Here is a 12,552-nt window from a genome sequence, read left to right as displayed (position 1 = left end):
ATATATTATCAATTATAACTAAAAATGATAACTGATGATTTAAACATATTTTATATCAGTTTTTCACTGGAGAAAACAAGCACATTCCAGAAATAGCAATACATAAGGAAATAGGAGGATCTCAAGAACATGACAATCATCAGGTAAGTAGAACTGAGCACATTTTTTGGAGCTGCAGTCTGACAGGTCTCCAGATCCTGGAGGACCTCATCCGAGATTCTTAAAATGTGACTAGTGAAACTGGTGCTGTGTTATTTTTAATCTTTCCAAATTCTCTAAATGCAGGGAAGGTTCCATTAAATTGAAAAATAACAAATAGAATTATTTATTCAAAAAGCGAAAGTAGGTAAACCAGTTAACTTAACTATAAGGAAAAATGATTAATAAACAATTATTAAAGTTATGATAATTTTACAGTAATCAGGCAGTTTTGTGAAAGGGTCAATTTACTGGAGCTCTGTGAAGAAGAAACCTAAACCATTATGAATTAGATTTAAGATTTCTAGAGAGCATTTGATAAGGTGATGCAAAAGTTGTTACCAAAAATAAACACTTGTGATATAGGATGTATCAAATTGGTATAAATAAACGACTGGCTGGCTAACAGGAAACAGTTGCATGTGCAATTTTTTTTCTTTCTGGTGACAGGATGTAATGACTAGTGTGTTTCAGGTTTTTTCCAATGTATACAAACGATGGCACCCAAGTTATAGTTGTTACATTTTCTGCAAGATCAGATGAATGGAATACAGTGGGAATACAAGGAAAAAGATAAAATGTCCATTTTAGTGAGAAAATGTTGCTGGTCTTGGTGAATACTGGGCTTCAATAAAGATGGTGAGCAGAAACAAGGCAAGATGTTTAAGGTTTACTTCTTGAATCCATTATTTCTAAGTGTCATTTGAGGGGACAGGGATGGCAGTCAGTGGAGTGGTATGCTCCTCCTGTCAGAAGTGGGAAGAATCAAGGAGCAGTTATGTATTCTGACAACTGTACCTGACCCACTGTGTTGCTCCAGCACTTTGTGTCTATCTTCGGTAGAAAATGGGTGTTTCTATGGCTACAAGCAAGGATGTCTCTGAGCAGGCATACGACATTGAGAGGGGAAGATGAACAGCCAGATGTCATGGCCCATATTGGTACCAATGACATAAGTAGGAAGGGAGATGAGCCCCACAAAGAAAATGTAGGTATTTAGGTAATAGGTTAAAAAACACTGGACTTCCAGGGCTGTAATCTTAGGATTTCCACCTCTGCCATGAGCGACTGAGGCAAGAAGCAGAATGACAGTTCAATTCAAAATGTGGCCAAGCAGCTGATGCAGAGGTCTTCAAATATATGGATCATTGGTCTCTCATGTAGGGCAGGTGGGACCTACACTGGAAGGATATAAATCTTGAGTGCTACTTGAGATGGTTTAAACTAGAGTAAAGTGGATACATTTACAGTTTTGATCAGTGCATAGAACTACAATATTGTGACCATCACAAAGACTTAGTTGTGTGAGGGACAGGACAAGTAGCTCAATGTTTCAGGTTTTTGATGGAGGTAAAAGAGGTGGAAGAGTTGCATTACTAATCAGGGAGAATGTCATAGCTACACTCAAAGGATGTACTGGTGGATTCATCCACTAAGGCAACATGGTTAGAGCTCAGAAATAAGAAAAGTGCAATCATTCTGATGGGATTATACTAAAGGCTTCCCAATAGCCAACAGGTAATAGAGGAACATATATATGGGCAGATTATGGAAACATGCAAAAGCTGTGAGTAACTTTAGTTTTCCCAATATTAATAAGGACTTCCTTAGTGCAGGAGGATTGGATCATAAGATCATACGTGATTGGAGCAGAATTAGGCCATTTGGCCGATCAAGTCTACTCCGCCATTCAATCATGGCTGATCTATCTCTCCCTCCTAACCCATTCTCCTGCCTTCTACCCATAACCTCTGACACCCGTCCTAATCAAGAATCTATCTATCTCTGCCTTAAATATTGCCACCACAGCCTTCTGTGGCAAAGAATTCCACAGGTTTACCACCCTCTGCTAAAGAAATTCCTCCTCATCTTCTTCCTAAAAGAACATCTTTTAATTCTGAGGCTATGACCTCTAGTCCTAGATTCTCCCACTAGTGGAAACATCCTCGCCACATCCACTCCATCCAAGCCTTTCACTATTCTGCAACTTGATAATAAGGTCCCCTCTCAGATGGGGTAGAATTTGTCAAGTGTGCCCAAAACAGTTTCTTGGAACAGTATATGGATAGGCCAATTGGGGAAAAGACCACACTGGACTTTGTTTTGTGAAACAAGCCTGGCTAGGTGACTAATGTTTCAGTGGGAGAGCATTTTTGGAACCGCAATCACAACTCCTCAAGTTTTAAGATAGTAAAAAGGACAAGTCTTGATCTTGGAAGGGGGATTTTGAATTGGGGCAAGGCAAATTACAACATTGTCAGGCAGGACAGGGAGGGTAAATTGGGAGCAGCTGTCATTGGGAAAGTCCATATCTGACATGTGGGAGTCATTTAAAGAACAGCTGATCAGAGTTCAGGACCAGCATGTTCTGAACTCGTGTTCATTTTGAGGGAAATAGAACAAAATGTGAAGACATTTTAGGTCAGATATATAGGGAAATTTATGAGATCACATCTGGAGCACTGTGTACAGTACCAGTTTCCTTATTTAAAAGTAGTTTACAAGAGTTAATCAAACTATTATCTGGAGTGCTTGGGTCATCGTGTGAGTAAAGGTTGGACATTTCTAGACCTGTATCTGTTGATGTTCAGCGGAAAAGATGACTTAATTGAAGCACAGAGGATTCTAAGATGTACAAAAGGAGAGCAGGGTTTCTCCTCCGGAGAAAGAGTGGGCAAATTTTTAAAACTCAAAAGGCAATTGAAGCAAAGTTGTGGACCATTTTTCACAGTACAGGTTTTTACTCAGAGGTAAGTACATAGAATAGGAGGAATAATTGCAGCATAAGCAAGTTGATTTATTTTAGAAATAGTGTAAGGCAAGGATGCATTTAAAGCAAGCTATATAGGTACATAATCAATGCATTTAATGAAAGCGTTAAACAAACTGAAGTGTAAAAAAGTGGTCACGCTAAGTATAAATAAGGCTACGGATGTTCCCTGCCTTACACCATTTCTAAAGTAATTAAACTCAAAGAAGGTAGAATTCAACCTATTGATCCTTGTTTTTGTGAAAAGTAAAATTAACTAGCTTCAAATATTCAATGTCAAAGTTGTATACAAAATCATGCATAATCATGGTTAGAATGACGTAGTTGTCAGTATGCAGAGAGGAAAAGATGTTGAAAGTTTTTATTTAAAGTAAGTTTGTTTCTCTAGTTAGCTGGTCAGGTTTGGCTACTTTGATTTTTGGATAATACGTATTGTCTCTTGATTTCTTGTTAACAATAGAAAGAGCTGCAAGAAAATAGCCACCTGCCATCACAGCAGCAAGAATCTGCTCCATATCTAAAATGAAGCACATCTCAAAATCTGATGCCATCTGGCCTGCAATTTTATATTTGCAAATCAAAAACAGGACATAGAATTTCCCGAGCTGAAGAAGGGTCTCGACCCGAAACGTCACCCATTCCTTCGCTCCAGAGATGTTGCCTGTCCCGCTGATCTACTCCAGCTTTTTATATCTATCTAAAGAATTTCCTGATCTTTTAGTTTATACTACTTTGTTACACATGATAAGTAGGAAAGGAAGCTCATTTTGATAATTACTCCATAAATTAAGCATTATTTCTTTGCAAACAAAGCCAAAGCATACATTATTGTTGAATGTTTAATCTAAACTTGATGGACCTGAATGGAATAGATTGCATTTACAGCTCAACTTAGCCTTTCCTGCAAATCAATCAGGAAATATTTCAGTTCATTAATTCACAATTCTACTTTAAGACACGAGGCTAGTGAGTAAAATGGTGCTTTCCAGTATTTTCCAGCATTCCTACAACTGCCGTGCCAGATCACAAAACAAAATGGATAGCATTTACAGTCACAGGAAGAATAACTGTCTTTTTCTTGTGTAGATTAATGTAACAAGATTGGTTTTAGTAAGCAGCTTTTTTGTATAAATGATTTAGCAATTACAATGCAGTGATTGTTTGTGAAATTGGACAGCAAATGTTGCTCTCAAGAATGTAGTAATTTGAGAGAGGCTGAGCAATTGTGAAGAATGTCATCATGATGTGCTTAAAAAATAAAACAATGGTATAATTTAGAGTGGGGATGTATCTGTGTTCTACAAAAAATGATACTCTGATTTTAGGGCTCAGAAGCATCCCTCCACCCTACATATTGATGAAATAATTTGTAAATTCAATGGGGAAAAAAGGTAATCTAGAACAGATAAAACAAGCCACATTTTTCTATGTGATCCTCCTTCTTAGGTAGGTCATTAGGATTGAGAACGTGCTTCAGGGGGAAAATTCTATGAAATTACTTTTCCAAGGGGTGGCTATTGCACATCATTGATCTATGCAATCTTCATAAAGTGAGTTTATTTAGTTAATTCTCCAATTTTTATACATTAAATATAATGACTGAATGAGGTTATAAAAAATAATCATCAGTATATTCCTAATACAATACAAAACATCACAGAAAAACTTCATGATTCTAAATGGATGCACATCACTTACTGTACGAATAGCCTAAACCTATGAACTTAAACTTGAGGGGAACTGATCCCTTTTGATGCTTGTGCTAAAATTGTGAAATGTTTTATGAAATGGCTTCATTTGGAAGCCATCCACCTATGTAAGCAACTGCTCCAGATACCACCCTCTAAACTATAGATTGCAGGCGCTGCATGTAGATCACCTACATTGTGATCTTCAAATCCTGATTCAACAAATAGTCCAGAGGCACCAAAAACCGCTGGAATCGTGAGCAAAAAACAAATGCTAAAGTAACTCAGTGGGACAGGCAGCTTTTGTGCAGGACATGGACAGGCATGTTTAGGGTTGAGACCTTCCTTCAGAATAATTCCCCCCACAGATACTGTCTGACCTGCTGAGTTCCTCCAGTACTTTGTTACAAGACTAGTCCCCCTGAAATGGAATGTTTCCACCATCAATTCATTTAAAGATGAGATAGAACCCATTTAATTCTTCGCATCTCAAAATTATTAGAATCTGATTCACTGACAAATGTGAACTACATGGAAGGAATTAGTATCAATTTGCAAACTACAAACCATGGCTAACAACCAAAATGAATTTGCTGAGTGACAAGCATGATAAATCAGGCATTGAGATGCATATTCACTCAATATAAATTTAATATCTTGCAGCATGTTTATTCTTGGAAATTTTTTAGAACAAGCTTTGTGCTATAGCCAGAAAAATTACCATCTTCAAAGGCAAAACCCAAATGGTCTCCTTCTCGAAAGATGACCTCTATCATTCAAAATAAACAAGAAAAAATGATCAACATTACTTTGTTTCCAAAGGCTGATTTTTTTGCTAGTTTTCCCTTCGGATCAAATATTTGTGATGTGCAAAATTAGCTTTCAAAATGAAGCTTTTGTACTCATGACAGAATCACAGATTTGTTCATCTCAACACAGTATACTTTTAAGTAATGGTAGATGCAAAACCCGGTGCTTACCTCAAATCAGTTAAACAAAACAAATCTACGCTCAACCATGTCCGAATGTCCTGACACATTTTTGCTGATTGCTTAATACTTGCTGATGTTTACATTTAATTATATTTTACTTAAAGGTGGTTTAACTCGTTCCCTAAAAACAATACCAGTCAGAGCCAAAAAAAAAAGTAAAAATGTCATCCGAACCCTGGAACCAATGTCCCACTGAAGTCGTTATACATAATAATTTACCATCTATAAATATTTCATTCCTTCATGACGTTGAATTGAACAATCCATAAAGAAAAACATCCAAAATTTAGATTGTATAAATATTCAAATATCATACTGTGGCACATGGAAAGAATTATAGCACTATTATGATTATAATTTCATTTTAAGTTTCTAATCAATCTTACTGTTCCAGGAGCATATTTTGTTTTTGACTATTTGCCTGCCAATAAAACAGCATGTTCTGTTCTTACCTGTAAAGGTAACAGAGTGTTGCTATTGTTGTCCGTCCTGAAAACATTGTCTTCAATCCAAGATTTTGGTGTCAGTGTTGGGGCTGAACGAGGAAATTTGGGTGGTGCTATAATATTACTGGAGAAAGGTTTCTTCAGTGGAGAGATTTGGTTCATGGTTGTTGGCATTCCTACACCTCCTGTTCTGCGGTGATCCCTTGTCTGCATGCCTCCCCAAGAGACTCCTGCACTCCAGCCACTGCTCTGATGGCTGTTCCATGGAGACTGTTTCATTACTGGCTGATAATATTAAACATAATACATATATACATTTAGCAACTGGACAATTACAGGAGTTTAATTGCAGGAGAATTAACATAAAACAAATTGTGTTCATCTTTGTACAAAGATGAAAATACCAACCCTTAATTTGTGCACACTGGAAATAGCTATTCCTTAATTTAAAAAAAAAAATCAAAACCATCAAATGTTGAAGAATTTATCATTCTACTTTATTTTACTACTAATTGCTTTACCAATGTCTGATCAGCTAATTTCAAAATGTTATAATTAATCTTGTAGTTCCTTTAAAAAAAAATAGCCATATTTAGGTGATAAAAGAGTGGTATACAAAAACACAATGCAAAATAACATTTTATTGACAATTTTGAAAAAGAATCTCAGTTCAGTATTAATATTACTGTGAATATTTTTTTTTAATGCATTGAGAAATTTGATCCTCTGATTATATGTTTTTATTCAACCTATTCAGTTGAAAAATATGAACTGCCATTCAAGTTTTCTAAAGCAATCTTCCACAATATGGGATGGAAGTATATTCAGATAGAATGAAAAAGTTAAATATTTAAATATTTATGATGTCATTTAAATCATGTTGTATATTTTCTGCCTGTTAAAAGGTAGATATTTTCCAAATTTCCTTGTCTAGGTCTTTCCCTCAGCATGAAACTTTTTAATATCTATAGTCGACATTGAATACTTAAATGTTCAGTATTGTACCATTTGGGGTTCAACAAACGTTACGCAGCATAAATATATTCAGCAACAGATAACCAAACTATGTTTTAATTAAGGATGTGGTTCATTCAGTGATATGTAAAACAAGGGTTTGAAATTAAGTAATGACAAAGAAGCTTGTTCGCTATTTAATACCGGCAGAGAACTGAAAACCTTCTGTATAACCTATAAACTGCACAGTAATTTTCCATCCCCACTCCTCTCCGCATCATGACACTTCTATTCATCCAATACAGCTGCAGTATCAGACCGAATACTGCATCCATTTCTTACCACACACCCTCCCCCCGCCCGATATTTTAACTGACATTTAGCTAACTAATTTGGAATTAAATAACACTTCGCAAATTCGCATGTTCTACGTTAAATTAACCATTTTGGCTGGAGGAAGGGCGGGGTACGTGTAGGGAAGCGCTAAATGTACCTCATTATGCCAGCAGAAAAATATTTCTACAACATAGCCCTTTGCTGGCGATTTACAGCGCTAATTCATGCGAATATACTTATTATTAAACAGCAACCAACAATTAGTCTTATGCATACGTCTTTAGCAACAACCCGAAACCGCTTTTCTTACAGACTAAATAACGTCAGCTGAGGTGCGGCTGCAGAACGCCAGAGAAAAAAAAAGTATTGTTTTCTTTCCTTAATCTTCCCTAGGCGTTGACAGCTCACGCTCAGCAGCATAATTCAAAAACAGAGCACAGCAGTGAACCCCCGGGTTTCTCAACAGCTCTGTCATAGCGATCGAAGTAAAGGAGAGGCGGATCTTGACCGGATCCGTTCAAGGTGGTATGGATCAACCTCCTTCAGCAAACAAAACCCATCCGAAAACTGCAAGATTCCCCGCAACACAACCTCGCAATCCACATGCCACGGGCAAGGGGAGGACACAGGTGTAGCTTTAAATGCTAAAATCGCAACCAGACGCACATATTAAACTTAATGAAGCTTTCTGTGGTCGGGTCAGACACAGAAATTGATGCAAGGATTGATCCCGTGAACTGGCCCCGCAAACATTTCTCAGGGACCTGGGCGCCATTGGCCTTTACCTGGTGGTGGCTGTAGGTGTTCCTCTGGTGGGGGAAGGCAGCCTGGTGTTGGTGCTGCGGGTGGTGGTGATGATGCTGAAGGCCGACAGGGGACCGTCGGTTCTGCTGCTGCTGAGGTAAAGGCGAATAGGTACCGCCGTATCCGTGGCCCACACCCGCCGTGTTGGCAGCAAAATTCTGGAAAAGCACTGTGCCGTTGATGGACGGTATGCCGTGGAAAAAGCTGTCGTCGGCGGGGCTGGGCACCGGGCAAGGTCCCGGAGCGTTGACGCCGCCACCGGAGCCGGGCGAAGTGCTCATCTGAGCAGCGGGTGCTGGCGACCAAGCGGTGCCGAAACCGGCCAGAGCAGCCACTGGAGACGGAGAGGAGCCATTGCTGCTGTTGCTACCGCCGGGCCCGGGATCCTGCTGCTGGTGGAGCTGCTGTTGTTGCTGAAAACCGGCGCCGAGCCCCGGTAACATCCCGATCCCACCACCTCCTCCTCCGCCGCCACCGGCCGCCGTCATGTTACTGGTAGCCTCCATCAGACCTTGCCCTCGGTGCGACGGCGGGGGCTGATGTTGCGGCTGGTGGTGGCTGCGGTCTGCGATGTTCACAACAGCGGCGGCAGCAGCACAGGCATCGGTGGAGGCGAGCGCGTCCCTGTCTCCCGTCCTTTCCTCCTCCTCCTCCTGGCGGCAGGGCGGCGGCTCCTCTCCGGGGTGGGACGGCTGAGGAATGGGAGCCGGCTGATGGTGGCTCCGTTTGGTCAGGGGATCCGGACAGATCTTGTCCTGCTGTTGCAGCCGTCGATCGCTCCTGGATGTGGATGCCGGGCGGCTGGCGGAGCCTGCACTCAGGGCTGGAGCTGGAGCCGGAGCCAGCGACGCGGCGTTGCTGTTACTGCTGCTACTACTGATGGCGGTGCCTATCGTCCTGTCCGGTATCAGAAGGTCATCATCCTGCATAATAGGGCTGGTGTGTGGAGCCCGGCTGACTGGTGGGAAAAACAAAGAGGCGGAGGCAGAGGCGGCGCCGGCGGCGGCAGCAGCCCGGGAGGAGGAGGAGGAGGCGGAGGAAGCTGATGAACACGACGTGGCCGCCGCTGCCGCCACCAACACCGGCTTGGTGCATCGGTAAACCCCAACACCGCCCCCGCCCCCCGCCGGCTGGAACAAGGCGAAGCCGAAGTCGCCCATTTCTAAAGTTGCTGAGTGTTTTGTCAGTGCAGCTGTCCCGGGCCGGGCCGCTCAACACCGGCAGGGGGGGGTCATGGCGGCTCTGGTCGGGCTGCAGTGGCTGGGCAACGGTTTATTTCTCACCGGGGAAGGAGGAGGCCATAGTCATAGTGTGTTGACTGTTTCATGTCCATGGATGCGGGTCCCCCTGACTGACTGGTTCCCTTTCTTTCACTCACTCACTCCGCCAGCCAGCAGCCGCGCATGGCGCCGGGTCCCGACCTCTGGCCGTGGCCCAGGCAGCGGCTCGCCGACCCCTCTCCGCCCCGCCCCCGCCCCGCCCGCTGCCTGTTTCCAGGCTCCCCGACCTAACCGGCGGGGGGGAGGGAGGGAGGGAGGGGGCAGAGGCGCGTGCGCGTTCCGACCCGCACCCGGCGTCGCTGGTTCGAGATGCCCCCGCATCCCACCTCATTTGCATTGACGTCAGCCGCACGTGCGGGGTTGCGTCGTAATCGCGCGCCGTGGGAAAACAAATACGCAGGAGGTTTAACTGGATTATTATTATTATGATGGGGAGGGGGAGGGGGTTAACTGTAGGTGTGCTGGTCCAGGGGAGGTGAAGGCAGGGATGAGGGAAGTGGTGGGGTAAGGGCAGGGGAGGTGGGCTGGTTATAAACGAGGAGGATGTGGGGTGAAGAAGTGGAAGGTGAAAGTACTGGGTGGGAGAAGGAGGTTATGGAATGGGGAGAAGGGGTGGGGTGGGGAGTATGTAGGGGATAGAGGTGATGTAGGGGATAGAGGTGATGTAGGGGATAGAGGTGATGTAGGGGACAGAGGTGATGTAGGGGATAGAGGTGATGTGGGGGATAGAGGTGATGTAGGGGATAGAGGTGATGTAGGGGATAGAGGCGATGTAGGGGATAGAGGTGATGTAGGGGATAGAGGTGATGTAGGGGATAGAGGCGATGTAGGGGATAGAGGTGATGTAGGGGATAGAGGTGATGTAGGGGACATAGGGGACAGAGGTGATGTGGGCAGGATGGCGTATAGTGAGGAAATGAGGGTTGAGGATGAATGGTGCGGGGGAGAGATGAGGAGGAAGAAAGGACTGGCTCATTAACCACCATTAATTCAATGTTCCATCATTACATGTGGCCAACTATGCATTGATGATTCGGGGTTATGTCTCAATACTTTTTAAATATTATGAACGTACCTGCCTTTACCACATTCTCAGGTGGGGTGGGGGGCTGGGGAGAAGGAGATCCTTTCAAGAGAGGGGAAAATGGGACTAGCAGTGAGGGATGGGGAAGGGTCGTGGTTGAGATGGGGAAGGAGGGAGTGGGGGAGCTGTCAGGAAGGGGAACAAGTGGCAAGAAGGAAAAGAGTTGGAGGAGGGGCTATGAAGAGGAATCGTTGGTGAGGGAGGTGATGAAGGAGATGAGCTGGTGAGTGGGAGGGTAAAAGGAAGGTTTTAGATGCTGGGGAGATCAATGTGCTGTTGTCGAGGGCTGTGAGGTCTACCCCTCCACCAGGGGGGCGGAAGACAGTGCAGTCGAAAATGACGTGCTGCGCTGTTTGCTGGTCTGCTCCACACACGCATGCTGCTGATGAACGTAGCCCCCAGCTATGCATGTTGGCGTTGAACCGGCCGATCCCAGTACACTCCTCTATGGAGCCGGTTCAAGGTGAACCACTCTTTGCAGGGAGTCCTGGGCGAGGTGGTGCAAAGAATGTTTGGCGTCTTGCACACCAGCCTGTGAGTGAAGTACTCTCTGCGAAGCTTGGCGGGTGCGATACCTGTGAGCAACAGCAGAAGATCCGTCGGAGTAGGGCGTAGGCTGTTCCTTTCGGAAGGAGATGAGGAGGAATTTGTTTAGTCCGAGGGTGGTGCATTTTGGAAGTCATTGCCACAGAAGGCTGTAGAGGCCAAGTAAATGGATAGTTTAAAGGCAGAAATAGATATATTCTTGATTAATGTGGGTGGCAGGGGTTATGGTGAGAAGGCAGGAGAATGTGGTTGGAAGGGAGAGATAGATCAGCCATGAGCGAATGGCAGAGTAGACTTGATGGGCTGAATGGCCTAATCCTGGTTCTATCACTTATGAACATGAAAACCAAAGTTAAAGTGACAATTTTGGAAAATATTACAACTGGCAAACCTTTACACATTTAAATTACAATTTTACTTTAACTTATGAAATTTTTACACAGCAGCAAAACCAATTTAAAATTAAGGTAGTCATCAAGCAAGTATGATAATGCAGTGCCAATTAACATTTTTTTAAACCAATACATATGCGAAATAATGATGGCGTGAATTAAATTCCTTTTTGACTATGGCACCTTGATGAGCCCTCCGTTGCTACTCCATTTCAAAACAGGAAAGTTATGCAAGATGGAGGACTGGAGGAAGAAACTGCAGATGTTGGTTTAAACCGAAGATAGACATAAAAAGCTGGAGTTACTCAGCCATTTGAGTCTTGACCCTGCAGCATGGATCAAAAACAAGCATTTGACCATCAGTCCTCCATCTTAGATAGGTACAAAAAGCTGGAGTAACTCAGTGGGACAAGCAGCATCTCTGGAGAAAAGGAATGGGTGACGCTTCGGGTCGAGACCCACCTTCCCCTAGTCTGAAGAAGGGTCTCGACCCAAAAAATGGGTCATCCATTCCTTCTCTCCAGAGATGCTGCCTGTCCCGCTGAGTTACTCCAGCTTTTTGTGACTATCTAAGATGGAGGACTGATGGTCTGATGTGGTTAGCTTGTTCTTGATCCATGCTGCAGGGCCAATCCTACAATTGCAAACATTCAAACATTCTACAGAGAGCTGCACTGTTCAGGCTGCCACATACGGACATCAACAGTCATGCAGTTGAAAGGGTGAATGGCAGGCTCGTATCACTCCCGTAGCATACTCTTGAACTTGCCTTTCTTCAATTGAAGTAATCACCATATTTATTTATTCACATTATATGGATATCACTCACAATGTCAGCATTTATTAGTCATCCTAAATTTTCTCTTTGCCAAGGAAATTGCAAAGAGTCAAATTCATTGCTGAATCTAGTCTCACAAAGCAGAGTCAAGACTCGAATGGCAGATGTCATTCCCAGAAGAGCATTAGTGAACTAGATCAGTTTGAATCTGGTGGTATCTTGTTTACCATTTCTGAAAACCGTTTTAACTAACCAGATTAATTTAATTGTTCTTTAACTCCGAT

The 12,552-nt window shown here is 43.0% G+C and overlaps 1 protein-coding gene across 2 annotated transcripts in view; it reads right to left on the bottom strand.

Moving 5' to 3' along the window:
- cpeb2 (cytoplasmic polyadenylation element binding protein 2) overlaps positions 1-9,692 on the bottom strand; it is a 109,813-nt gene extending 100,121 nt beyond the window's left edge. The window contains exons 1-2 of one of the 2 annotated variants that reach the window (XM_033025707.1): positions 8,170-9,692; positions 6,101-6,379 (exon numbers count right to left, since the gene is read on the bottom strand). In XM_033025707.1, coding sequence (XP_032881598.1) covers positions 6,101-6,379; positions 8,170-9,348 — 1,458 coding nt within the window. In that variant the 5' untranslated portion in view covers positions 9,349-9,692. The remainder of the gene's footprint in view (positions 1-6,100; positions 6,380-8,169) is intronic. The other variant, XM_033025699.1, reaches the window with a different exon arrangement.
- Between the last annotated feature and the right edge of the window lie 2,860 nt (positions 9,693-12,552).

This window comes from Amblyraja radiata, chromosome 1 (assembly GCF_010909765.2).
Source record: "Amblyraja radiata isolate CabotCenter1 chromosome 1, sAmbRad1.1.pri, whole genome shotgun sequence".
Taxonomy (NCBI): Eukaryota; Metazoa; Chordata; class Chondrichthyes; order Rajiformes; family Rajidae; genus Amblyraja; species Amblyraja radiata.
The sequence above is the reverse complement of the archived record's forward strand: the minus strand, read 5'-3'. Positions and strand labels throughout refer to the sequence as shown.